The sequence below is a fragment of the Heliconius melpomene genome, chromosome 20 (assembly GCF_056956725.1).
Source record: "Heliconius melpomene rosina isolate 202511_hmr_F chromosome 20, ASM5695672v1, whole genome shotgun sequence".
Classification (NCBI taxonomy): Eukaryota; Metazoa; Arthropoda; class Insecta; order Lepidoptera; family Nymphalidae; genus Heliconius; species Heliconius melpomene.
Genome location: NC_140408.1, coordinates 2,083,414 through 2,110,823, shown reverse-complemented (window position 1 = coordinate 2,110,823; position 27,410 = coordinate 2,083,414). Strand labels below are relative to the sequence as shown.

Sequence of the window (27,410 nt, the reverse complement as noted above, 5' to 3'; positions counted from 1 at the left end):
GAAAACCTCAAATAAATAATAATAATAAATAATTTTCTAATCTTTTAAGTAACGAATAATATCAAAATTTAATATAAACGTAATAAACGTATTTTTAGGTAAACTATTAAGATTCAGCTGTCTTTCCGTCTGTCACCATGCTGTATCTCATGAACCGTGTTAGGTAGTAGAAATTTTCACAGATGATGAATTTCTGTTATACTAAAAAAATATATAAAATAAATATCTAAATATCACATACAATAAAAGTGATTGCCGTTTTTATAGATAATAGTCCGGAACCGTTTGTGCATGAGTCCCACTAGCACTTGACCAGTTTTTTATTAGTTTTAAATTGAAGAAAAATCCTAATATTCGTAACCATTTAATACTGAAAAAGTGGTCGAATCATGCCGTTCAACAAAAGCCATATAAAAATAACTCATGTAAAACTCTTTTCCATACATATAAAATTAGAAGCTGACAACTGGTATAGCACTGGTGGATAGAGATAGAGGGTTTGCGTTAATATTAAAATCCCGTTCGCAACGGGGTTGGGGTGGCCGCGATCGATACGGGGACCCTTTCTGGATTGCGTCGCGCGATACAATCGTTGACCCTTAGACACGGGCCTCCTGTTGTGTTCCTGTATACTGTTACGTTATCGATTTCCTTGTTGGACGAAGCAAGTACATTGCTAGGCTTTTATTATGTAATCAACTTGATTATGATAGCATTTAAGTGTTAATATGGCCACGCACACAAAAGATTCTAGAGTTATTTATTTCGACTATGCATCAGTAGCCTTAAAGTTTGATCTCCAGTATAAGAACTAACATTCAGCCTTACAGATAGAAAAATAGAAAATTCAGAAGTGATGAAAATTCGATTTAAGACACTCTGTTACCATCGAGACATTTCCGTTATTCACTTTACCAGAGCGAGTATATAAAAATATTAAATATTTCATTTCATCGAGTGGGGATCGAATCCACACACGTTTGCTCCTGCGCCCTGCGACTAGCCTAAAATTGATCGATTAATTTAAACTGTACGCTGTAAGAGCGAATATTAAAAAAGTCGGTTCTGGCTACCAGCCAAAAAAAATAGAAATAACGTAAAAACATAAAAAGAAACACAATAAGAACTACTAAATCAATAATTAACCGTATAACGTTAAATAACTATTAGTTCCAACAACCTACGCATATATAATAATATATGTGCTATATAGAACAACAAAATAATAGGATTTAATCCATATTACGTGGGCACACCCTGTAAAGTCTGGTCTAGTCTAGTGATCGACGCATACGTAACAATAGCAAGAGGCCTATCTTGGCAACTGCGACATCGACAGGCTTCAACACTCAAGTGCACTTCTAGAGGGTTACTATAAAATTGCCATTTTAATGAGCAAATTTTTGCATCTGAACGTGTCTGGCTGCACGCGGTAATTAAGAGCAGGTATACGTAAAGTTTGAGAACCATCGTGATCTAGATATGACATTTCTGGCTGTAATTAAGGTCTGTACCTATAACATAACATCATCGCATTTAGAAAAGAGTTCTTGTTTTAAATAGAGGTGGCTTACTAGGATAGAGTGTGGCGTTAAGTTCCACTTTTCAATATTAAATAATTAACACATACAGTAGACACAAAGGAAAGAAAGGTGTTATATATCATTTGAAACCCAATATATTAAATATATAACAATCTACATTTAGACTAGTTTTATGTATCTTCATACATAAAACTCTTCCATTCCTGAGTGGCTGACAGACAATGCAAATTGCCGGACTTAGAAAATATAATGTTAGTGAATGCACGGAGAGAATAAGAGAGCCTTTCTCTAAATTCCTACAGAAACGGAATTAAATAGGATTTTCCTTTTAATGTTTGACAGTACACGCAAAAATAACTGTATATATGTTTTGTTATTAAATACCCTAAATTATTAAATTGTTTTATATGAATTTGTATTTCAACAGTAGAGTAGGTATGGAAGCCCACTTTTTTAGAGCGTATAATTACGACTTAAAACGAAAGAGCTCAAGCTTTCATGATTACGTTAATAGTCACGTTTTAATTACACCAACATTATAATCTTTCTAATGTGAAAAATCAATTATCCCCAACAAACTGAAACGCAGTTACGATTACTTAGAAATTATGACCTGTATTTATAAATTGATGTCAACTCTCGACATCGATCTTGAGATGCTGTTTTCATTCATAGATTATTAAAATGGTATCTCAAGATCGATCTCAGAGCTGCAAGCAAGCTTGCATAGCATGCAAGCTTTATAAATACGGGCCTGATATGCTTATCTTAATTGGTTATTTTCATAATTATACAATGATATAGAAATCCCAATAAATTACAAATACTTTAGGAAAAACCAACAAAGACGTAAGTATATCGAAATATTTATTTTTTTTATAAATGAAATTGCTATTCGATGTTCTATTTTAATACCTAAAATTTAATGTTTACATTTAAATATTATACCTACTTTATTATCATAAACTTTATTCTAACAGAAGCTATAAATTCACTAAAAACACAAATAACGCAACCATATCGAACTGCGCACATATGTATAATATATATTGTAACAAAAGTAAACAACGGCTGTTCAATTGAAAAAATAAATAAAACCTTTAAATTAATTAAAGGCAGTTCAAACTCGCGTTAGCGGCGGCCTTCGACGATACCTACCTACTCGATAAACGAATCTGATAATATCCTATTAAGTGTAATTAAGAGGCCGCGGTGGCACTACGGCACCAGGTTGACTGTTAACATCACTACCACTAGGTAGAATTATTTTTTTTCTGCTCTGGTAACAGGACAAAACGCGTCGTTAAGTTACGCCACGCAATATCTCTATCTTTACACTGGCCAATAAAAAACTAAATAAATTAAGAATAAATGAAATAAAAGCAAAATAAATATACTCACGCAACACGTCCAAATTCATCTCGCGGCAGATCTTTCTCATTGTTGCCAGCTTCCGACAGTTTCGCTCTGAACGCCGCCACGCGAGCCGCTATCTCTTCTTTGGGCAACCTGCGCAGCCAAACCAGGGAAACACTCATTACTTATAAATACTCAAAAAAAAACATCATAAAATAATATATTATAATTATTTAATTATTAAAACAATCGACAACGGCAACCACGTCTATACAAGTGTAAAGATATCTCAAAACAAATGTTTCGTCCGTATAAACGAGTTGCGATTCGTGCAACGCTTGAACTTACCAATGCATGATATGGTTTTATAATCGCTAAATTACTTTTCAAAAAACAATAAAAAAAAACACATCGATAAGATATACGCGTGCGGCGTACGACTGTGTTTGTGGGACTGGGTGGTTTTATTAGGGCGACAGGCAGCAGGTTCGATATCGATCGCAACTCGTGCGCAGGGGTAGGTGGGGTTGGACTGTATTTACACAAACGAACATATCGACTCATTGAGTATAGCCAATTGTCCTATTTTTCTAGGATATTATTTTAGTTTTTATTATATCCTGGGATAGGTGGCAGGTTTTGAAGCAGCACGAGTATTTTCTAATAAGAGCCCTGATAAGACTAGGTTTTAGATGGACATTGTTTTTTATTTAAAGACATTGCTTTTATGTTATTTATTTATTTATACTTGCTATAAATGATTAAACTTTTTATAACGAAATATTTAATATTTCCACTTCCTCACTCTGGTAACAAGGCAAATTGCGACGTTGAGTTATGGGGATATATATGGGATGGAGTGCCTTAACACTAGGTTCCCATGTTCACACAGACTATCATACTATGTGTGGAATACAGCGTGAAGCTAAAAAAAACTTGCTAATACATTACGACGTCCCATTTTTTAACTGTAGTTGTTATAGCTTTTCCAATTTCAAGTCTCACTTTTTGGAATTTAGGGGTGGCTACCCTATGAAAGATCGATTATAACGTGCCAAATTATGTTAATCATATGAGGTACAATTAATTATAGCGATATAGTCGAACCCGTACGCCCCTACTTTGATTTAATTCTTCACGGTAGACATACCGCGCACTCTCCAGCTGTGGCTGTCAACCGAGCGTTACGCAATCCCTCAATTTATATTATCACTCTTATATGAAAAACAATAAAATTTTAAAATGTACAAGTAATATAAGTTAAATATATTGAAATATTGTATATAATTTTCAGTTATTTCTGACCACCTGAATATGACAATTAAATGTTGAGTGGTGAAACTCAATACCGTGCTTTATTTGCATTAAAAGGCTACAACAAACAATCATATCTCATTACTTAGACATATTTTGTGTTAATAATACAATGGATAATAATTTAAATTTTTTTTGGCTCATGATGTAGAGGTTTGATACTCTTCTGATTGTCGAGACATTATGTTTAGAAATACGGCGGAACTCATCGCCGTGCTTTGCCTTGTTACCGAAGAATACAGCGAGGAAATGAAAGTGTAAAATAATTCAGTCCTCGAAAGGGATCCAAACCCACAACCGTCACACTTTGAGCTCTGTACTATGACAGCTTTGTTATTTATTAATTTTTTGAAAATATTACATACAGGAAAATTTATGTAGAATTTGATATAAAAAAATCGATAGTTACAAAACAACAATAGAAATAAATGTATGAATAAATAACGGAACATAAATCAGTAATTTTAAAATACAATTATAGAAGAATATTCAAGTGACTGTTATGTTGCCAATAAATTGTTGTATATAACTTTAAAAATAAAAGATCTAAACCAAACAACAACAACCAATGTCATATTAATTTTAAAAAACCTATATCTAAACACATAATAAAATTGTAACTGACATAATCTCACATAATAATATCTGAATGAATAGAATCTGTGCAGGGATAATAATTATGTGAGACAATCTATTATTGGAGCCATTTATCAATAAAAAAAGGATTTTTAAAATGTTTCGCCGCTTGTTAGTTTGTCTGTACGTTTGTGCAAGCTAATCTCAGAAATGGCTGAACTGATTTAAATGCTGCATGCAAATGCAATTTTCAGTATTGTATTTTGGATCCTTTTCCCCTTAACATGTAATGTTTGTGTTATTAAAATCAGTCCATAAATAAAAGTTATGGCAATGTAAAGTATTTTGTTTGACAGAATAGCTACAAAAACCTGTTTTATTGAAGTGGTTGAAACTTTAGTTTTCAATGAATTGATATTTCCTTAAAACTATAATGTTAACATATTACAATAGTAATTCAGATAAGAAAATAAATTATTGTGTAGTTCAAGATGGTAAAGCCAAACAGACATCAGATATTATCTTTAAAGTTATCAAAATTATCATAGAGGCTATTGTGGCACAGTGGAAAAGCATCTGACTATAAACACAAGGATTATGGGTACAATCTCCACCTGAAAGAATAGATTATTTTCATTTCCTTGCCTTGTTAGTTAGAGCACAGTGTTAAGTTCTGTCACTGAACATGTAATGTCTTAAATTCAAACAGAAAGCAATGAATGTCTTGTTAGGTTATTTTGCCTTCCTTTTAATTTTGCAAACAACCAGGTTTGCAAACAATTATTGAGCATAATTGATTAAAATAGATTGATTAACAAAACACTTTTTACTTCTAAAGTAATAATTAAAAAGGTTGTTTCAGTAGTAAGCTTTGGCTTATCTGTAAATTAATTTGCTGCTGTAGAGTTACAGTGATAAGGCTATTTTATGGCTTATGGCAACCTTTTTTATAAGATTGCTATGAAACACTAGTCCATTAATATTTTCAATTTAATATAAGTAAGCATATAAAATTAGTTATTGAATAGATATATAGTAGTAATTTTCCTTTTTAAAAACTTTGTGAATGTAAAATATATTGTTATTGTATATTTACTTAACATGTCTTCCACATAAGAAAAGGATTAGCACAGGGCTACTAGTATTCAACACACTTAACACTTTCGTTCTCAATTTTCTGCTTAGTTGAACACATTCCATCAGAGAACATGATACTGCACTTTACCCTTTACCATGTCATGAAAAGAAAATAATCATAAATATAATTCTCATGAGTGAGAATTAAATCTCTAACCATGTCATATATTATCAGACGATAATTACTTAGTCAAGTTTCCAATTAAATAGTCATGTCATTATCATTATATCTTAATCTTATTAAACAAACATTTTCCTTCTTTGATACAATTTACAAGATATGTTCAAAAAAATAATTAAGAGAAAATAGCTGTAAGACTTAAGAAAAAAAAATTGAAATATAAAGCTTTCATTAAAGGGTATTTTGATTAATGGTTATATTCTTGAAGGAATTTTTGTAACTTAAAATATTTATACAATAAGTTGTGAGATGAAACTAAGGTTTTTGTCTAATATATTACTATATGGGCACCATATCAGGCGCCAACTAAGATAAATTTGTAGGTTACAACTGTGTTCATAATATTTAAAAAAACTGACCCTTGCTCTTCTAAAGTATCCTCCAATTCAGCACATTTTACTTCTATTTTTCGTTTCCTTTCATGATCGAGTATTTCCCGGTTTGGTTGTTTATTCGAAGCAGAGTCGAGCTTAGCTATTTCATCTTCAGTCCTATAGTTCACAGTATCTTTAGTTTTACGTACTGATGCCCAGTTTCTTTGCACGTAACCATTTGTTCCTGAGCCCCTCGGCGTTGTCAATCCAATACCATTATACATTATGATGTTTTAGTTATTATCTAAAAAGAAGGCACATTATTGAAATATTGTCACATCTACGTCGCGAATTTTACTTGATACATAGACAAAAATTAAGCAAGAAAAACACTAACACTTCAAGTATAATAGTTGTAAGTATTGAATAAAAATGTAGGTTAGCATGAAATATCTCACCTATATGTAAGGATTTCATTAATTAATTCTGTATATTAAAAATACGTCCATCTTGGTCGAAAGGTTTTGATTTTTTGCGTCCGTCCATACCACAGATAACATCTATTATAGAAACATCAAAGATTAAAAAAGTTTTACTTTTAACAGCTTAACGAATAAAATGCCAATTTTTCTTCAGTGATATTTTGTACTGATATTTTTATGCATATAATTTGAAAACCTGAAAAATATTTATTTAAATAAATATAAAAACATTCAAAATTTTATCCTCGAAAAATACTTTTAGTTAAAGTTCATAAACACAATACTGATATATTTTTAGTTGTCAAAAATTATAAACTACCAAATATTAGTTGTCAAAACACAAAACAGAGGTTATGAGTATTTAAACTGTGTTTATTTATTGCTTAGTTTGTAATAGCTAAATTCTTTCTTATAAACAAATCACTAAAACCCATTGTTATAATGTTAGACAAAATATTATATAACACAGTTCTTAGCCAAGCATTTTCTCCTTGCGGTAAATATTTGGTAGCCGGAAATATTTATGGGCAAATAGCTGTTTTTGAGTATGTATGGCTTTAATTTATTATATACGAGTAGTATTAAGTCCAGCGTATTCTTTATATAGTTTTGCAATTGACAAGAATTACAACAAATAAAATAGCTTTTATTTATTGTATAGAATTAGAAGGTCAATAATTAGAAATGTAATTTCTATGTAGCGGTAAATAAAAAATATAATTATTTAAATTTTGTGAATAATTTATTTTGAACTATTTATTATAAATATTACAAGTCATAATTGTTAATATTTTTCTTTCAGCTTAGACAATATATTTAATCCAGTCGTAGAATTACTTACTTCAGATTATAATAAACCAAAATACACTCACTTACTTGAATCTGAGGATCAAATATGCAGTTTAGTTTCAACATCAAAGTTTTTAATAGTTGGCACAGTAAATGAAATATCTGGTTGGGATTGGAAATCTGTAATAAATTCTAAATTAGGGAAACCTTCTTGGATTATAAGAGTGCAGTCACAGTCAGTAGTAGAAAAGTGTGATATCAATTGTTTATGGTATTCAGCTGAAGAAGAAAGGCTCTATGCAGGTTGTGGGGACAATAAAGTGTATGCTTATGATTTGGAAGATGGAAGATTAATTGCTACTTATGATGGACATACTGACTATGTCCACAGTGTGCATGGAAAGTAAGTTAAATTTTAGTACTTGTATATTTATATATTTCTTCTGCCTATGATTTATGAAAATTAATACATTTTATTTAAACAAAATTTTATTTAAATTTTATATTAAACAAAACATGTTGATGCTCCCACTCCAGAAAATTAAATTTTTTCATGTTCTTGCTCTGATAATGAGAAAAAGGGCTGTGGTGACTTCCACCACTTAACACCTCTAGAAATATGCAAAAAGTAAATAACTGAAGTTTCATTTCCATAAGAATGGAGTGTCTTAACACTAGGTTCCCAGATCCCTTTCCCTATGAAGCCTAAACAAAAATATGAAAATGAAAGCTTTAATAACAATCAATTACCATTTTAGTGGACAACAATTAATATCGGCTGGTGAAGATGGACAAGTTTTACTTTGGGATATAAGAACAAAGAAAGTTCAAAATAAAATCAGACCACACAGTAACAGGAAAGTAGCTAGACCAGACTTAGGGAAATGGGTTGGATCTGCAGCTCTAGGAGATGATTGGATTGTAAGTATATTAAATAAAAATTATTAGTTCAAATCACACAGCCACTCATATAGGGAAATGGTAACTCAAATGGAATGTACTAAGAACTTACCATAGGTTATTTTTTTTTTATTTAAAATAAATAGTAATATATGTGGTTTTTAAATGTGTATGTAATCTAAGTTCAAAACAGTAATAAAAGATTTTTGACTTTGATTCTTCCCTTTCAATACTTTACCTGGAAATTGTTGATACATTATGGTATATGCAGGAAAACACATGTATCTATACTATCTATCTATACCCACAAATACACACTCATTATTGTATCTAGTATTTTTTCTCTCCTTATATGTAGGATACATGGACATGTTTATTTTTAATATTATTTCCAGGTATGTGGTGGAGGCCCAAGACTTGCTCTATGGCATCTCCGTTCACTTGATGCAGTGACGGTTTTTGATATCCCGGACCATGGCATCCATGTTTCTTTTTTCCACGATGACTGCGTTTTTGCTGGAGGGGCAGCCAAACATTTATATCAACTTAATTACTCTGGTGATATAAAAGTGGAATTACCAGTATCAGCAGCCACAGTATACTCAGTGGCCTTAAAAACAAGTCCAAATAAAATATTGACAATAGCTGGTTCAAGTCCTGAAATTGATTTGTGTACTTCATTCAATTATAGAGATCAAGTGTTGCATTTTAGATGATTTGGCCTAATAAATATTTTTATGTACTTATTTTCGTTTTAGTGTTTATTTTTTAAAATAATATCATAATTTTTTTACTTGTTTTCTATTAGATAAACTTTGTGCAGGAAAAATCTTAATATTATGATTTGGCCAATCAAACCATGGCACAATTATTTTTATTTATTTAATGAACAGACTTCAATTTATTTTATATATCCTATTCTATTTTTGTGAACTGCAGTTGATCCAATAAACAATATGGTATGAATTCATTTTACTTTTTTTTATTTGAGTCTATATTCTAGTATTCAAAACACAAATTTTACTTAAATAATATTGTAAGTTGGAAAAGAAAAAATAATATACACTATTTATCTTATTAATATATTAACTTTTTACATAGGTAGTAAATGCAAATTTATAAGTTTTTATTAAAATCTATAAAAAAATCTTTAAATCAATTGATAAGACATATATTTTTATAATTTAATTTTTAAATATACCCATGTCCTGCTATAGCCGCTGGGATGAAACCCTGACTTCCATCTCTTTTTCTTATGTAAAACCATTCAGTCACATCAGTCTCTTCGCCACCTTGTATAAGAACAACTACTTCACCTTTTCTCACAGAAACTGTTCTATTTAGAGCACTACCATTATAATCACTGTTCACGAACACTAAAATTTGTCTTTGAACTTTATCTTTTACATTTTTGTAGTCCTTTTCTTTAAAATTACTAATACTTGACACGGATTTAGTTTTTAAATAGAGATCGTCGAAATCTTTTTCGGGACAAAATATTTTTTCACGTTTTTTTGGTTTGTATCGAGATTCCGAACGTGTTCTGCCGCGCAGTTGTTCTTTTTCGTTATCTGTCAAATTTCCGCACGGACGCGGGTAGATGTCAGTGCTGCTTTCCCAACATGGCGTCTTCTTGTGGAGAGATGACCTGAAGAAAAATGTTAGGTACATATAAATTAAAATTGTATTATTGAAAAAATACAAAAAATATCTCGAATAGTACAAAATCATTGAGTTATCGTAGGATTTAAAAATGCACTTCTTGATTACCGTGTCCAAGCTTTTTTGAGATAATTACTTATAGGGTGAATACTGAATACCTTAATCCTTTTAATCCACTCTGAGCAAAATTAATTTAGCCATGATTGTTCGCTACTCGTTAGCGCATGTTATTTAAAAATTAAAATTTATGTAGTCATGCTATGCTATATAATTTTGGATCTATGCTCTATGCTATATAAATCTTTATTTATAAAAAAACTTACTTGTTCGGCAATATTCCCAAAGGTAAACATGCACTGTACATGACATAACCTTCGTCACCGTGCGGAGTTTGAGCGTATAGCCATTGCTGATTTTTAAAAACTGCATTAACCACTGTACCTAAAGGTAGAGTTAGTTCGCGTTGGAGGTCTTTCTGGGTTTGATATAAAGTAGTTGGAAAAGCGATTACCACAGGAATATTGCCCGGTCGATCTATAGAAGCCTGTAAATAATAAAGTTTAAATTAAGTATTTTCTTGTGTACCTGCATTCATTGTTCATTGAGGCCGTCGTGGTCCAGGGGCACAAGGGTGTAACTTTGTGTTCGAGAGAATAAGTTATTAAAATTTTTATAAAATTAAAATTTTTCCTTTCTTGGCTCTGGCAAAAAGGCGTTGAGTTCCGCCACTCAACACACAATGTCTCGAAAAATTCGGCGGAAAGTGGGCAACAGAGTGTCTGAACACTAGGTTCCTTCTGCCTATACTGCTGTATGCAGGATACAGCGTTAAGTTTTGCATATACCATAGCACGAGTTATAAAGAGAGAACATTATCACCATAAGCAGGTAGATGTAATATTTAAAAATCAGAACACATTTACTTAAATATATGTGCAGGAAACCAGCCACAAGAAATAACTAATCTGATAAACAGGTACAATGGGTATAAATTTCAAGCACAAATCTCAATAATAAACAATTTGTAATTTCTGTTGAATACATTCTATTACAATTGTCGAAACTAGAGCACTAATGTAATCTCGCGGTGAATTTATCACAAACGAGCTTTTGATCCATAAATACAGAAATCGATTTGATTTCATGACCATTTGCTTGTTATTGTTAATTATTTATACTTACATTTATATAAATATTTTTTTTAGCTTTAGCTGTATCATGAACCTCCGTTCCCCATGTTCCGTTGAATTCTGGAGGCATTTAGTGTTGAGTGGCGGATCTCAACGCCGCGCTTTGCTTGATACCAGAGCGAAGAAATGAAAATATCAAATATTTCATTTCCTCGAAAGGGAATTGAATCCACAACCACATTTAGTGATACGCTTGCATTCCTATGGCACGATTGGCTCCTACTCTATCTACAATCTATATGATACTTTAGAATTGAGGTATATTTACCCGAGATATAGTATGAATATTCTTAATTGTACATTTTGACATTGAAATGGAATCAAATTTTTTTTTATTGAAAATAAAATGACCTTTGATCTTACGCTATAATAGTTTACTGAAGTAGTGTTCTTGAATAGATGTAGAGAATTATGCATCTAAAATGTCTAGACTAGGTCCTCCATTATTAAGCATCGTTAGGTTTATTACAGTAATCATCTAATAACAGTATCATATATATCTTAATAAATAACCATATTCAACGAGTTAATAAGTACCTAAAATGGTTTTACAAATTGTTATTGAATAACGATACATAATGCTGCTTTTATTTCTCACAAAAGAACTTAAACCGGTAAGCTCCAAAATCACAGCATCATGTTTTAAAAGATTTTTGAAAATGACGTGCAATTTATAACTTCTCCAATTTTGCGCCAATTTCGCGGTTAAAATTTCTTGTTCGTGCACGTTATATGGTTAAGGGTCTTAAAAAACTTGCGACCTTTGCATCTGATGCATTTTTTTGTATTTCTCATGATCAAGTACTTATTTCATTTAATGGGCTTTATTTCGTAATATTGCGGAATTTTCGTGTTTTTATTAAGAAAATAATGAATAATATAGCTTATTAATAAAAAAAACCACAAATAATATATTATCTGTGGCTTAAATAATTAGTTTAAGCCATTTTGTATGAAATATTTAAAAAAAAAAATCTGCACAGATAATGTATAGGAACATAAGAAAAACAAATAAATGTGGCAGGAATGAAAAATTACTTTGAACTTTATGCTGCGTTTTGGTAATGATCGTAATTCAACACTGAATGATGGACGACTGCTCGTAAATTGAAATACGTCATTTTTGAATTCACTTAATTACCCTCTTTAAATCATGTGTTATTTGTTAAAATGCGAATATAATTATGTACTTACTTAGGTGAATTGATTTTTGTAAAATTTTGGTGTGAACATTGAGATTTTGTTTAAGAAAATTAACTAACTTCGACTTACAAACTGCAAGCACGACAGGTGGTAGGTTCGATTCCCACTCGACGAAATGAAATATTTAATATTTTCATTTTTTCGTTCCGGTGTCAAGGCAAAGCGCAAATGTCTGCAGAATATTTCGGAAAGTTGGCAATGAGAGTCTCTTAATTGCAACTGTATGTCTTAATTCTTTCAAGGTTCCCTCCGCCTTTTTCTCCGCCGCCATGCTATATGCGGGGTACAGCGAGAAGCTAAAAAAACCGAAATATAGTATAAACAAATTTCTAAACTACCTCACTTAAAAACGAATCCAAATCTCGGATATCGTATCCGAACTTGTTATTTCGCTTCCTTCGTCTGTGCTTGTGTCGATGTTTCCGTCGCACATATTCTTCTGTCCCAACACTAGTATCAGATAATGATTCTACCCCGTTAAACTCATCACAGGCACTTTTGAATCTTAAATCATAATATTCGTTCCGTCCTACTTTATAATTTAGGTCTTTTACACATTTTTGTTTCTCATTTGTGAAACTTTTCACTCCATTTACACTTTTCTTATCACTTTTTCCAAGGTTTTCCTTTAAAACCCATGTGAGGGATATTTTTGATTTGTGTCTGTGGGCTAATGGCGTGGAGTGCCAGATGCCCATCTCTTTAATCTCCGCGTATTCAACTTCAGATTGTTCGCAAGGGTCACTCGTTATATTGCAATTTGCGAGCAGATCTAGAGCTTCGCATGACGGTGGATTCTGCAAATGTAGTAAGATTTACTATGAAATATGTCTATATATATAATTTAAAGTTCAACCAAGTAAGGCTGACGTCGTACACCGGCGCAGAGTCTGACTGTTAACGCGACAGTCGTAGGTTCGATTCTCAAACGGAGTGAGAAATTATTTTCAGTAACTCTTTCTGATAACAAGACAAAGCGCAGCGTTGTGTTCCGCCACTCAACATGTAATGTCTCCAAAAAAATGTCGGAAAAAGCAGTATTAAACGTCGTAACATTAGGATGTGATGGAAGCGTGAAGCTTTTGTCGTCCTTTTACAATCAAGGTTGAATTCATGCCTTATCTACTCTATTTAAAGACTACTACTTTGAATGAAAGGAAAATGTGTTTATTTTTATAAGTAAACATATTTTTGAGAATTTTATTAAAAGTTTAATATTAAAACAGCCATTTTATTCTAAAATGTTCATTAAATCATACCGCGATTTGTGGCTCGTGATTCCCACGATAATCTGCTTCCTCCTCATTTTCCCGATATGGCGGCGGCAATTCTTTGAATGTTATTTCTGTAAAACGACACAAACAATTTTATTTCACAATAATTTCGCTTATTTAACAGCAATTTATCTATAGAATAATATTAGCTTTGTTATAGTTTTGTTTTCTATTTTTTTTATCAATAAATAAAAAAATAATTTAAGAAATAAAACGTGACGCACAGAAAGGAAGTAAGTACCTAAAAGTACCTATAATTAACCCGTTTTACGTACACAGTGCTATAATGACCGTCTCTGGTCAGTTCGCGTCATAGACTGACTGGCACAGCCTCGCCGTAACCGCGTAAGCTACGGCACGTAGAGGTAAGAAAGTAAAAGTTAAATTATGGAGATACCGTAGAGTGATTTGTCATGGCGATTTTTGTATTCGTTTTATTTGGGTTTGCAAATTACTTGGTTATAGTTATGTTCCTTTTTCGTTGGTAAATAGAGAAAATAATGGTAAGTTTTTTTTTTCAATTTATATATATTTTTTCAATTATAATAATATTACGGCGTTACTTATGGCTATTTGTTTTTATTATAGCAGATTTTACTCCTACAGCTGTATTTCGAGTTAATGTAAAATAAAATGCAGTATTTTAAACATATTGTTACTACCAGAATAGAGACCAGTCGCGGTACCAGTAAACGCGGTAGGTTGTGAGTCCAATTTTAACTTAAAAAAAAGGAAATATTGAATATTTTAATTTCTCTGGTGTTGAGGCAAAGAGCGGCGTTGATTTCTGCCATTCAACACACAAATCACAGTGCCTCCAAATTCGGCGGGAAATGGGAAGCGAAGTGCCTTAACACTAGGTTCCCTCTGGGTACTTGCGACATGTGGGATACAGCTGGAAGAATGGCCTTATTATTACTATTAAACCATAATTATTATAAGTATTACCGACCAAAGCTATAAACACGATTTCTGACTTATTTCTGACTGATTCTACCATATTTTGACAAAGATCTCAAAAACATTTTTGGGTCATAATCAGAAAAAGTGCACATTTTGTGTCTTTTCTTGTCCCGCTACTTTGAATGCGTTTTAAAAATACAATTTTAAAGATAATTTAAATATTTTGCCATTTAAGATAAATTTACTTATTAACTTAAAGATTTTTGTAATATTTTAAATGTATTAAGGCTTTTAATAGTATTTTTTGTTAGTTGCAAAAAACCTTTCAAAATGCTTCCATACAATTTTTCGTGTCCCATTCACCACTTTACTTTTTAAAAATTGATTTGTTACGAATATTTATGGTTTTATTTGATTTCAGGTATGTTTATATTACTTTACTTTATGCATAATATTAAATAGAACTACTTTTATTGATACATTATTTAATAAATAATATATATTAATTAACTAAATTTGTCCCAAAATATTGTCTTTTTGTTACTCAGGGCTAGTAACGTACAATTAAAATATGAACGCAATTATTTTGGATGGTATTTAATATTAGTTTTTATTGTGGCACCATTATTCTAAAAGTCAATGCTGTCGTAGCTACAACCAGTAGTGTTCTCGCTGCAGTTGAGGGGTTCAAATGTTTTAAAGGGAATGCGTAAAATTACATCTCAGGGTTATAAACGGCTTTTATTTTGGTAAGTATTCTATAATTTCGTTTTCTTGTTTATGTTATTTGCTTCTTTTTACAAAATCTCAAAAAAGAACGTCAGTGCTTGCACATGCAACACGTGGCTTATGAGCAAATATTTAAAAAGGTTAGAATTTCTCAGACTTCATTCTCAATTTCGTTATATTTCGTTACGTAACGAAACTGAGAAAATATGAAGCCTAGTTCACAAATACGGTACCAATGTTTTCTTATATATGTTTATAATAAAATTTTATCGAACCGGTGCTTGTATATGGAAGATATGTATATAAGAAAAAAAAAATGCTGGCATATGAAAAAAACTATTAGTGACTTTCATAACGTAAAGTAACCAAAAATAATGATTTTTAAGTTTTTTTGCTTGTTTGCTTGTTTGTCTATGTGTTTGTGCACGCTAATCTCAGAAGCAGCTGAACCGATTTAGTTAAAATTTATTTTTATTCTTTCTGAAATTAGTTGTGATTTTGTGATTATTATTTTTTGATATATATTTTTGTATTTTCAGTAAGCGTAAGCTCCTATGTCAAATGCTGAAACAAATGCTTTTTTTTTTTTAGATATAGAGAACGTCTTAAAAAGACCAATTCTATTAAATATGAAGATATGCGGAATAAACACTTACAAAGAATTAAACTTAATTCCAATGATAACGACTCAAATTTTGATATATTTTAAAGTGAATTTAATTTTATCATTAACTTTGTGATCTCTAACTAGAAATATAAGTTTATTACGTTACGAACTAGCATTATTATATTGTTAATATTCTCACTTTGTTATGTTTTCTTCTTACATTTATAATCTGTTAATTCAACGATTGAACCTTTAAAATTTTGATCTGTGTCTCATTAAATAAAAAAAAACAATAGTTTTATTCATATAATATCGTTATTTTGTTGTGTATAATGCCTTATGTCATCAGTTTCGTAACAAACTTTATCAGTGTTGTTACTTATCAGTTACGTTACGAATTCGAAAATGTCCACTTTTCTGATTATGACCCTTTTAGATTCCCACACTAGGAAACTTTTATTATAAAAATACATATAATAATTTTTTTTATATACACTTATAGTATAGAATACAATATTTTAAGCCACACAACAACACACCAACTAGACGACTCAGCCTACAGTTCTCAAGACGAGCCTCTATGATTGATGACTATTATTACACCATTTAAAACATGAAATTGCACGCTTTGTTGAAACTAAATGAGTTCGAATAATGAGTAGATAAATAACGGCGGCGATATGGTCGTACATCTAAATTAAGAGTGTATAATGAATGTTCGTGACCGAGGGTTTAAGGTGGTATCCTCGGGCAGCGCGTTCGCATGCCTGCCCTGGTGGACCCGTGAGAATGGATTCAGCTTTGGTTATGAAAATATGGCTAGGTTTTTTTAAATTTTAGATTTTTTTAATAGAATGAAAATAATAAATAGAAAAAAAATATTATAAACTTACATTTGTAATTCATTTCATATAAAATGAGTGCTTATGGGCAATCTTAAGTTTGTTAACTTTAATAAGTTTTACATGTCGTTAAGCTACAATCCTGACATTGGTACGGAACCCTCGGTAGGCGAATCCGATTCTCGCGAAACAGTAAATCTTGAGATTAGCGCGTTCATTTAAACAAACTCTACAGCTTTATAAAGTTTAAGTATAGTTTTCATCTTATACTAGAAATGAACCAACGAGCTACACAATGGAACATATGTAGGTATATATTTACTGAATAGAAATCTATAAATTCTTAAAAATCTATATCTAAAATAACTATCTGTATTGAAAGATTAAACAATGCTATTAGTATAATTAACAGCAACACGCGTTTCTCTTACAAACGAAGAAATTAGATGCACAATGTTTTGTTTTGCTTCGTTTGTACGTTTAACACTTTAGACAAAATTAGTCTACTGTGGTATTCGACACCTGTGTTTGAAGTTAGAAACATATTATATACCTCTGGGTAGGGTAGTCGTTGTTTCTTAATAATAATGTGAGTTCTTTTTAATATTATACCTGCTACCTCTATTCATAGAGATATTATTAATATACTACCTCTATTAATAAGTCGGTAAATAGAATAATATAAAACAATAAAAGAGGTGCTGATTATTCACAGTATTTTTGCTCTCCTTTAAAATTTAGAAAATGTAGATACGCTCATTTGACTCTTATGCCGCGAAATAGCAAAAGCAAATTTAACATAAGTAAAATATATCAAACGAAATTATTGAAAATAATCTAAGTAAGTATTAAATTTATACCGATATCGTTCTTAGGAACTGGAAATTGAAACTGTCGGTTATCCGCAGGATTTTGAATGCATTTTATTGGCTTCGTGCCTACGTTTTATATTTTTAATGTAAATTTTCTCTGTAATCAATCCCTCGAAATCCCGTGTTTGAGGGTCGTGGTCAGCACCAGGATTCCATCTGAAGCGTGTGATCTGCCTCTACTAGTCACCACATCCACAAATACACGCAGTATGTATATTTTCTTCACCGGAAGAAGTGCATAGCTTGTTTAAATAAATAATATTAATTGTAATCACAATTAAGATATTATTATGATTTTTATCGATAATGACTTATAATGTGAACTTGCTTGTGATGTTATCACTGAGTTGAGACTTGAGAAACAAACATTGTGATGCAGTTAGCACTCTATCTAAATAATTATTTATGATGAGAAATTAAAAATGGCGAACCCATTTTTATTGTTTAAATGTAACACACGAGTGGTACTGTAAATGCCACTACTGTGGGGGTTTGTGAGTTCGGTTCCCACTCGGAGGAATGAAATATTCAATATAATCATTTTCACTCAATAAGCAGGAAGAGGGGAACGGAAGTATCACCATCGAATTCTGGAGATAGGTAATGCCAGTTGAGTGGCGGAACCTAACGCTGCGCTTTGCCTCGACACTAGAGCTAAAACAAGTAAAATATTAAACACTTTTTCATTTCCTCGAGTGGGAATCGAATCCACAAATTGTCGTTTTTACAGTCACTTTGTGACGCCACGACTATATAGGTACTTTAAAAAAATATCAAATATAAACCTAACAGGTTAGTAAAAAAGCTTAAACCTCGTTATCATCACTATTAACAACAAAAGGCGCGTGCACGCGAGTGTCACGGTGCACGGCGGTATACGTTTTTGATAATCGTGAATATTCCACATTCCAGCGGGTTTGGGGGGATTCCTGGCATAGTGACACGCTCGTGCGTCGCGCTTTCACGCCTTGTCAAGTACGGGGCTTTGGTACCGTGGATATATGGTTTAGAAAAAGTTTTAATTATGGGCTTTATTAGATGTGTGATAAACATTTTTGATTTACTGTAAAACGTAAGTAATTTGTTTTTTTTTTCCAAAAAATAAGTATGCTTTTCCTATTTAAGTGAATGTAGTGTATATAAAATTACATTCACATTCTAGGTAGTTATTAGGAATAAACCATACTGATTAGTGAGTATTGGAATTGCACGTCGCCGCAAGGATACCTCAAACAAGAAATTTTAATTGTGTGTTTTGTGTTCATATATATTTTTTTAGATGTACCTAATATGTACAAGTACATAAATTATTATTTTTGTTTAACAACACCAGGGAATTGTGGAACATGTCTCTACAATCTTTTTTACTTATTTATTAATTACAATGACGTCTAAATTGTCTTTAAATGTCCTTTACTATTATGAGAATATTTAATAAAATTTTATAGAACAATACCATCAATAATGAGCAAATTATAATTCAAATAAATATATGCCTAAGTAACATTATTCAGTTTTACAATACATTTATAGATTCATCCTATAAACTTGTAATATAATAAAGACAGAACAAAATTTCAAGTATACATATTATATTAAAGTTTAACAGTATTTTATATATTACTAGCGGACCCGGACGCGGCTACGCCTGCTTCAACTATAAGAATATTTATTAAAAATATTCATGAGATTATTTTCAATTTTCAATAGAATTAGTAAGAAAATATAAGGTTAAATAATCCAAAAGAATAATAAGTAGAGACATATTATTAGAAAAAAATATCTGAGTTATTGAAATAAACCAACAAAAGGATTAAAAGTAACAAAAGGATAGGTATTCTTAATAATAGAAAAAGTACATAAAGTTTTCCGTGCGTGCGTACCTACATATATATCGACTCTATGAAATAACTAAACATTTCTCTCTATTAAATAGGATAATTTTAGCGAGCAATATCAAATAAAATAAGAAGAGAACCAAAGTACAGTTTAAATTAATTATAAACAGCAAATAATTACATAAAAATTTACAATAGTTCGAAAATGTATGAAAATTTATAAAACCGTCAACGTCATCTACCCGTTCGTGTCGGTCATACTCACACTGTGCCGCCCGTAGGCTAGGTCATTTCGAATCAGTGACATCTCCTTAATTATTTATTAGAATGTTATACAGTAAACTATAATTTTAATTCACCGAGATAAAATGCTAAAAGTGACTATTATATTTATTTTCATAAGGATGAATATCAAAATGTCGCGGTACGGTTGCGTAGCGACGCGATGGTTGTTATTAACATGGCAGAATAAATTGCATGTCAAATTAGAAAGTACTTTAAAATATATTAGTTTATATGTGTAATGTAATGTTATATAGCCTATAGCACTTCTGAAGAATGCAGCTTTCATACAAAACAAAAACAATATAAATCGGACCAGTACATCCTGAGATCTTAGCGTTCAAACAAACAAACAAACAAACAAACAAACAAACTCTTCCGCTTTATTATATTAGTATAGATAGATGGTGTGGTCTCGCCGTCCGACGCCGGCTCACGCTGTACCGATCATTATCAAAAAATTAAAAAGTTATGCCCATCGACTATTTGTCTGGAACGCCCCCGAGAGTTAGACGAGAACGTAATAATTACGCGATTTCTTAGATTCTATGTATCGATAAATTAATAATATATGGTATTTTAATCGTTATTATCTATAGGTACTATGTGTTGGCAACATGTCTATGATTTACAATCAATAAAATTTTATTATTCTGTTGTTAAAAAAAATGTTAAATAACATAAAACATGTCTGCTGACACAAAAACACTTTTTTTATTTTAGTATTGTGTTGAGTGTGTGTAAATTTAGATGAATATGAGAAACTGAGGCCAGTCCTGGCGCAGGGGCACAAGCCTGGGCTGTGGCTTCCATTCCTACTCAAGGCAATTGAACCCACAACCTGTCGCGCCTGGCCTTGCTCTGGTAATGAGGCAATGCGCGGTGTTGAGATTCGCCAATCACCACGCAATGCATTCAGAAGTCGGCAGAAAATTGGGGAACAGACATGTCTTAATGGGGACGGAATGAAACACACCTAGTGTTACGACACCTAGTGTGTTGAGGTTCCAGGTTCCAGGTTCCAGCAACAACAATACAAAAAATATTAAGAACTGTTTTATCTTATGTCTTTTTTTTGCCTTTTTAAAACTCTAGTAGTCTGGTAGTATGAAATTAGGGGTACTTGTATCCCTATAATTGCCCCGTGAGAAGAAGCTTCGCGCCTGCAACACGCGCACGAACTACGTCGACCAGATATTGTTATACTTATACTTAACTTATGTTTATTATTTATAGTGAAAGTTAATTTGCGAATCATAGAAAGCTGAACTTTTCGCGTATTATTTAATTTTTTATGATAATGCGTGAAGTTCAACGCTAGAAAGCAAAAATGGAAACAATGGGGTCAGTCGTTAGTAGAAAATATTTAGTGTTTTTTCATTTTCACGCTGTATATCCTGCATATGTCGGGATTGGGAAAGAATACGTTGCTTAAGGTTTTGCGTGTTAGGTGGCGTAACTCAACGGTCTTTTTTTTGGCCAAAGCGGGAAAATGAAATTAATTAATTGCCATAAGAAGCAATCGACCTTATGAACATAGTGTTTACAGCCAGACCAGAAGCCGCCTGCGCAAGGACGGTCTGATCATGGAAATATTTTTGATTTTTGTTAACTTTACGCAGCATCACATAACATAGGATAAGCTGAGGCAGTCTGGGAACCTAGTGACGCACGTCGAATTCTCAAGGATTTTGGTTGTTGAGTGGCGGAACTGAACGCCGCGTTTTGCGTCGTTATAAGTGTGAAAAAATTAAATTATTATATGTTACATTTCCCCGAGTGGAAATCAAATCCACAACTGTCGCGCTTACAGTTAATCGCACGCTTGTGCCCCTGCACCACGACGGACTAGAAGGAAATGAAAACGGAAATGAAGGAAAAACTTAGACTTAAAATATAAAATTAAAATTGCATTGCCTTATTAGGTATCTGTATCTATACTTTTAATTCTAATTCTTAATATTTTCCATATTTTTTTAAATTATGATGAAATAACGTAATATAAAGTCTATAGAAAGCGAAGGTGAGGTCAGTGGAGCACGCGCAACCCGCAAATACTGCAAGCGCGCCTGTGACGAATCACTAATATATACTATCATTCGATGCGGGGACTGAACTGACTGACGACTGACAACTGTTGTAATACTAATGGCATTCTTAGATTTATGCTTTTGAAATATGTTCCTTTGTTATGCCTATCTAGGTATTAGATGTTGTTGAATATATCATAGTTTAAGCTGCAGGATGTCTAAAACCTAGTGTTTCTCTCGGATATTTAGTGTTAAAACATTCCGTTCCCCACTGCTCGTTATTTTTCGAGACATTGTATGCTGAGTTGCGCCACTTAACGCCGCGCTTAGTCTTATTGCCAGATCGAGAAAGTAAAAACAGTCGATTTGAACCAAAGCAAATCAAAAACACCTAAGTATAGTGTTTACAGTCTAAAGCTGGACAGCCTTAGACAAGCGCCACATTGACCTCAATTTTAATTGTCAGGATAGGTAAATGTTTGTAAAGGTTAAGAAACATTCTCCTTAAAAGAAACACAAATATCACGTACTTGTAAATAAATGGGCTTTACTAACTTTTTATATTTTATTTTTCTTAACGTTCAAAATTACTGCATAACTGCGTAAAAACATATAGGTAGGTACTTGTATATGAATATAAACTAAAGAGATAAGAAACAAGGTCAGTATAACGCGCACAGCAGGGTAAGCAGAGGGAAAGCGGTAATTAGTGTTAAAACACTTTGTTCCCTATTTTCTACTGATTTCTGGAGGCATTGCGAAGAAAATGAAAATGTTAAAATTTCATTTCCTCAAGTGGAAATCAAACTCACAACCTATCGCGCTTACACTCCCACTTCGTGCTATGCCACGACTTTCCTTATTTATACATTTACTTTATGGTAATATAAAAGAACATAAGTACATACAAAATATACGTAATATCCTGGAGACGGTGAATTATAACGCCGATCCGCCATAACCGAGCGGTCATCGCAGAATCGTACCTACGAGTACCTACTACCTACATTATGTAATCTTGCATAGTTATTGCCGCTTCTCGGCGGAATGCAATTTGGTAAGAATGCACTCGTAAGCGCGAACCGACACAATAGACACACTACCTATGTCTGTTGAAGTCATTTTTAAATATTTATTGTTAAAGAGTTAGATATTATGGCTGTTCTGTTATTTTTTTTTCGGAAATATATTTGTTAATGTTGCTTAATGTGAATTGTTAATTCTTGTGTGTAACGCAGTCTTGTAATAGTTATTTGACAAAATGACACAGTTCCACAGTTAATTTAGGTTTATTTTGTTGCGACTCTTTCCTCGAAGCGCGAGCTCAAATCCCGAGCATTCTTCATTCCTAAGTGTGGAATACCACTTTTAAAATACATAAACACTTAAAACAATATAAAACCTAACAAAAATTCAACAAAATAAATTAACAGTTAACACAAAAAAAAACAATATCTCACGCAAAAAAACCAGATTGCAATACCCCTAAATATTAATTTAGCGCGTTTAAGAGGTTTTAAGGCTAAGATATACTTACATACTTATATGAACATAATTATTACGTCTCCATAGTGGTCGGCTATCATTAACAATTGACCGTAGCGATGGTATCGTGAAGTCAGAATCATCTTGGAATTCCTTTGGATTTTAAGAAAAAGAAGTCGACTCTTGAAGCGAAATGATTTAAGGTCAGCCAGACGCGTGATCTCGCGGATACTTGGGCAGGAGGATAACAAACCGGTCACGCGTGCGCTTGGAAATGCGGATTGGTTCTGTACTATATTTAGAATAGTATTTATTATATTGGAGATACTTTTTTAGAAAAATATCCTAATTTCAATAGGACACCCTCAAACCCTCCACACCAGAGGGCAAGATACAACTAGCTAATTCAACATAATTATGAAGCAAGAATCCAGAGCAGTACGCGAGACATTTAACATATAGTTCGGGGTAATTTGATATAATAATTAAATTTTTCTATTTATAAAAACAACACACTTAATGAAATTTTTTTCGTATTCAAACCAAGAGTTATCACCGTAAAAAAAATTAAACGAAAGTTCCACAGTCAACACATTGTATAACAAGTCCCCAAAATTAAATTTGCGTGGGGCGCGGCAATTAGGGGGGCGGGCTGACCCCTGACCCCCGCGTCCGGCGGCCGCGGTCCAGCCTGCCTGCGCTGTCACACTGCACACTCCACAGCATAACTTTTTACTTAAAAGAAAATTTTAACCGATCACGATTTCACCTACTTGCTGAGGTGAGGACCGTTATTAATTATTTAAAACGTATATTTTTATGAATGATTTTAAATACACTTTTTGATATTAAGTAAAAATTAAAATAAGCAAATAAATTGTACAAAAGGAATAATTTGGCAAATGTTTCAAATCAAAGACAAGAGTAAAGTATAGAGCAGACATTATGTAATTTATCACAACCGCAAGCACGCAATGAATCCAGAATTCGGCGGTAAATGGAGAACAGAGTGTCTTAACACTAGATTCAGTGACGCTAAAAGAAAATACTCAGTTAATCATGGCACTGATTACTCAAATCGTATTAGTAAAGCAAACATAACATAAAAATCTCATTCCAGTAGTAAAAATAAAAAAAATATTAGCCTTTACTTCTAGAAGAGGCTAGTAAGATGGTAATTACGATACATAGAGCTCGCACGTGAGGTAAGTGAGGATCGCCGTCGATATGATCGGACACTCAACTTTTACAACGACCCATTCAAACAAATGGCCGTGAGATATGGGCGCTTATAATCGAATTTTAGGCGTAACATGGGCGTAGGAAGGGGCATCCCAGGATAATCTAGATATTTTATTTATAATAAAATACCCTAAAATTATTTAAAAAATATTTTTAGACGAACAGATTTGTTCAAAGCAAAAGTCCAGACGACTCCTGGAAAATATCTCTATTTTCGATTATGGATACCTAAGAAGTAAAATAATACAAGTAAAGATTACAATTAAAGTCATAGAATAATTTGGCAATTTGGCCGAAAACATATTGGATTTGTGACTCATTTTTTCATATCATCTATTTAAAAAAGTGATTTAATTTTTTTATACAAATTAAAAAACAACACTAACGCGAATTTACCCGTTCAAAGTTAAAGTCGAAATTAAAATAAATTGCACGGCATCCTATTAATTATATTTGAGAAAATTTTATAAATTAAAATAAGATTAAACAATACTTAACAATCTCCTAGAATACAGATAAAAATAACAAATATAATTTATTCATATTGTATTTAATTTTCCTGCCATACTTTAAATTCGTTAATTGTTAATTACTGACAGTAGACAGACGGCGTCAGGTGTGCGAAAACGTTAATGAAACAACAATTGAACCAAGTTTTTATTATAAGACTTTAACAACTAAACAAATAAAGAAGGCAGTTGAGACGCAGGGGCACAAGCATGCGACTGTAATCTCGACGGTCGTGGATTCGATTTCCACACGGGGTAATGAAATATTTCATGTTTTCATTTTCTCGCCCTGGTAACGAGATAAAGCGTGGCGTTAAGTTCCGTAAATCTATTATTACTATTAGGTACAAATTGTTCCACCAAAAGAGCCATATACATATAATGTGTATTCAAAAAGAATAAAGAATAATACTGTTACGAATGCAGTTTACTTTGTGAAGGGTTTAAGAACAGGTGGTCAAAGTAGCCATAACTTTTGTGTAAAAAAAAGAATCCTTGAACATACATCAACATAGGGGGGACTCAAATTAAGTTTATAGCTCGCATCCCACGTGGTAGCAATGAACAAAACAAACCTCTTAAAGACACCTCCGAAGTACAGTTACAGTTGCACTCAAAGACCGTATTTAATGTTTAACTAATGTATGAATTTAATGTCAGTTTAACGATAATAATTGTTTTTAGTGTCATACAGCATATTTAAAACATAATCAAATCTGAGAAAGATTAAAAGACACAGATATAAGTATTTAAAAAAGTCTTTTTTGTTTTAAATAAACCTAAATGACGAAAAGTCAACAAAAACACACAGTAAAATAAAATAAAACCTATTATTATTATTTTACTTTTTAAAAGAAAACAAGAATATACTCACTATCCTTAAGCTTCCGTATAATCTTCTTCATAATTATTATTTAATATAAATAGATCACAATAGCACAGTGGCACGCTGTCACTTGCGCACGCGCACGCCTCAAATGCAGAAACGAATACGTCACGGTTCGATTCCCGCGCTACAATACACTATACGGGATGGTTCAACTTGGCAAAGGGTATATTGCTCATCGCGGATTTGTGATTCATTTGATCTTTTGCATCTAAAATGGATTTTTGCGTAGGTGTAGGTATGTTTACGTTTTTCTTTAAACAACTTTTGTTTTTTTATGCAAGTATATAAGTATATCCTTTTTGCCTTTGTATAACTTAACTAGGGGCGAAGAATATAATTTGAGCATAATCGTTTTAGAGACTGTCTTGGCGCAGCGACACAGTGTCTAACTGTAAGCGCGACTGTTGTAGGTTCGATTCCCACTCAGAGAAATGTACTATTTTTCCGGTATGCCAACAAGACAAAGCCCAGCTTTGAATTCAACCACTCAATATACAACGTTAATCGAATGTTGGATTAAAAGTGGGGAACAGATTATCTAAACACTAGATTCCCCCTTCCAACTCTGCTGCTACACAAGAGTTCACCTCTTTAAATAAATAAATATTTTATCCAATTCGAACCCAAATTCGAATCATTGACACTATATCTTTCTTTATCGCGATCATGCATATTTTTTAGGTTCACGCTTTATTCTTTACAGTATTTATAACTATTCTCCACTGTCCGCCCGAGACACTGCGTGTAGATTAGCGGAACTCAACGCCGAACTATGTCTATTAAAACAAATAAAAGAATATATACCTATATCGAACATACAAACATCGCATTCAGTTGCGTCCTACCTCCCTCCCTCCCATTTAAATAACTTAATAAATAAAATTAATGAGTCGTTTAACATTTTAATACGTTTTTTTGTTTAATTTTTATTTCCAACAACTAAGCTAAGTCTACTCCGATTAACCACATAAGAAAAGAAAAGAAACCATTGAACTTGCAACCGGAAACATGCTCCGCAAAGCGCGACGACGCCGTGTGCGATATGGTAGGATGCTAACCATGAAACATTATCTTACGCCATTTTGAGTACATATTATATGTATATGTATTTATTTAAGCTTTACGCTACGATGAAATGGGAAACTAGTGTTTAAGATACGTCTGTTCCCCACTCTCTACCTAATTAAGGAGGTATTCCGTGGTGCAGTGCCAGTTTTAGCACTACCGGAGCGCTGGGCGAAATTTTTTCGGCGCCACCTA

The 27,410-nt window shown here is 32.4% G+C and overlaps 3 protein-coding genes across 25 annotated transcripts in view; 1 reads left to right on the top strand and 2 right to left on the bottom strand.

Annotated features, from left to right (window-relative positions):
• Srrm234 (Serine-arginine repetitive matrix 2/3/4) overlaps nt 1-7,140 on the bottom strand; it is a 28,243-nt gene extending 21,103 nt beyond the window's left edge. For 19 of the 20 annotated variants that reach the window (XR_014879160.1, XR_014879161.1, XR_014879162.1 and 16 more), the window contains exons 1-3: nt 6,881-7,140; nt 6,468-6,726; nt 2,946-3,053 (exon numbers count right to left, since the gene is read on the bottom strand). Coding sequence is in view for 17 of the 20 variants with exons in the window: in XM_085204519.1 (XP_085060645.1) it covers nt 2,946-3,053; nt 6,468-6,706 (347 nt within the window). In the remaining 3 variants the exon portion in view is untranslated. Of the gene's footprint in view, nt 1-2,945; nt 3,054-6,467; nt 6,727-6,819 lie in introns of all 20 variants that reach the window. The other variant, XM_085204520.1, reaches the window with a different exon arrangement.
• A 171-nt stretch (nt 7,141-7,311) lies between these two features.
• Nucleotides 7,312-9,339, top strand: thoc6 (THO complex subunit 6). The gene is made up of 4 exons (XM_085204551.1): nt 7,312-7,449; nt 7,707-8,096; nt 8,452-8,614; nt 8,989-9,339. Exons 1-4 carry the CDS (start codon nt 7,346-7,348, stop codon nt 9,307-9,309), a joined length of 978 nt encoding a protein of 325 aa, XP_085060677.1. The 5' UTR covers nt 7,312-7,345; the 3' UTR covers nt 9,310-9,339.
• Nucleotides 7,625-26,247, bottom strand: LOC146527488 (uncharacterized). Of its 4 annotated transcripts, none has more exons than XM_085204546.1 (5): nt 26,136-26,247; nt 13,908-13,993; nt 12,987-13,445; nt 10,579-10,799; nt 7,625-10,241 (listed from the first exon to the last, which is right to left on the bottom strand). In XM_085204546.1, the coding sequence occupies exons 1-5, from the start codon at nt 26,164-26,166 to the stop codon at nt 9,785-9,787; spliced, it is 1,254 nt and encodes a 417-aa protein (XP_085060672.1). In that variant the 5' UTR covers nt 26,167-26,247; the 3' UTR covers nt 7,625-9,784. The 4 variants fall into 4 exon arrangements, with proteins under 4 accessions (XP_085060672.1, XP_085060673.1, XP_085060674.1 ...); XM_085204547.1 differs by lacking the exon at nt 26,136-26,247 and adding an exon at nt 14,164-14,268; XM_085204548.1 differs by lacking the exon at nt 26,136-26,247 and adding an exon at nt 14,174-14,243.
• Nucleotides 26,248-27,410: the final 1,163 nt, after the last annotated feature.

Coding starts and splice junctions, on each gene's coding strand:
- thoc6 (XM_085204551.1), top strand. CDS start 7,346: ATGTTAGACAAAATATTATATAACACAGTTCTTAGCCAAGCATTTTCT. Junction 7,450..7,706: donor GGGCAAATAGCTGTTTTTGA/GTATGTATGGCT, acceptor TTTTTCTTTCAG/CTTAGACAATATATTTAATC. Junction 8,615..8,988: donor CTCTAGGAGATGATTGGATT/GTAAGTATATTA, acceptor TATTATTTCCAG/GTATGTGGTGGAGGCCCAAG.
- LOC146527488 (XM_085204546.1), bottom strand. CDS start 26,166: ATGAAGAAGATTATACGGAAGCTTAAGGATA. Junction 13,994..26,135: donor TATACGGAAGCTTAAGGATA/GTGAGTATATTC, acceptor GTCGTTTTACAG/AAATAACATTCAAAGAATTG. Junction 10,242..10,578: donor TTGGGAATATTGCCGAACAA/GTAAGTTTTTTT, acceptor ATTTTTCTTCAG/GTCATCTCTCCACAAGAAGA.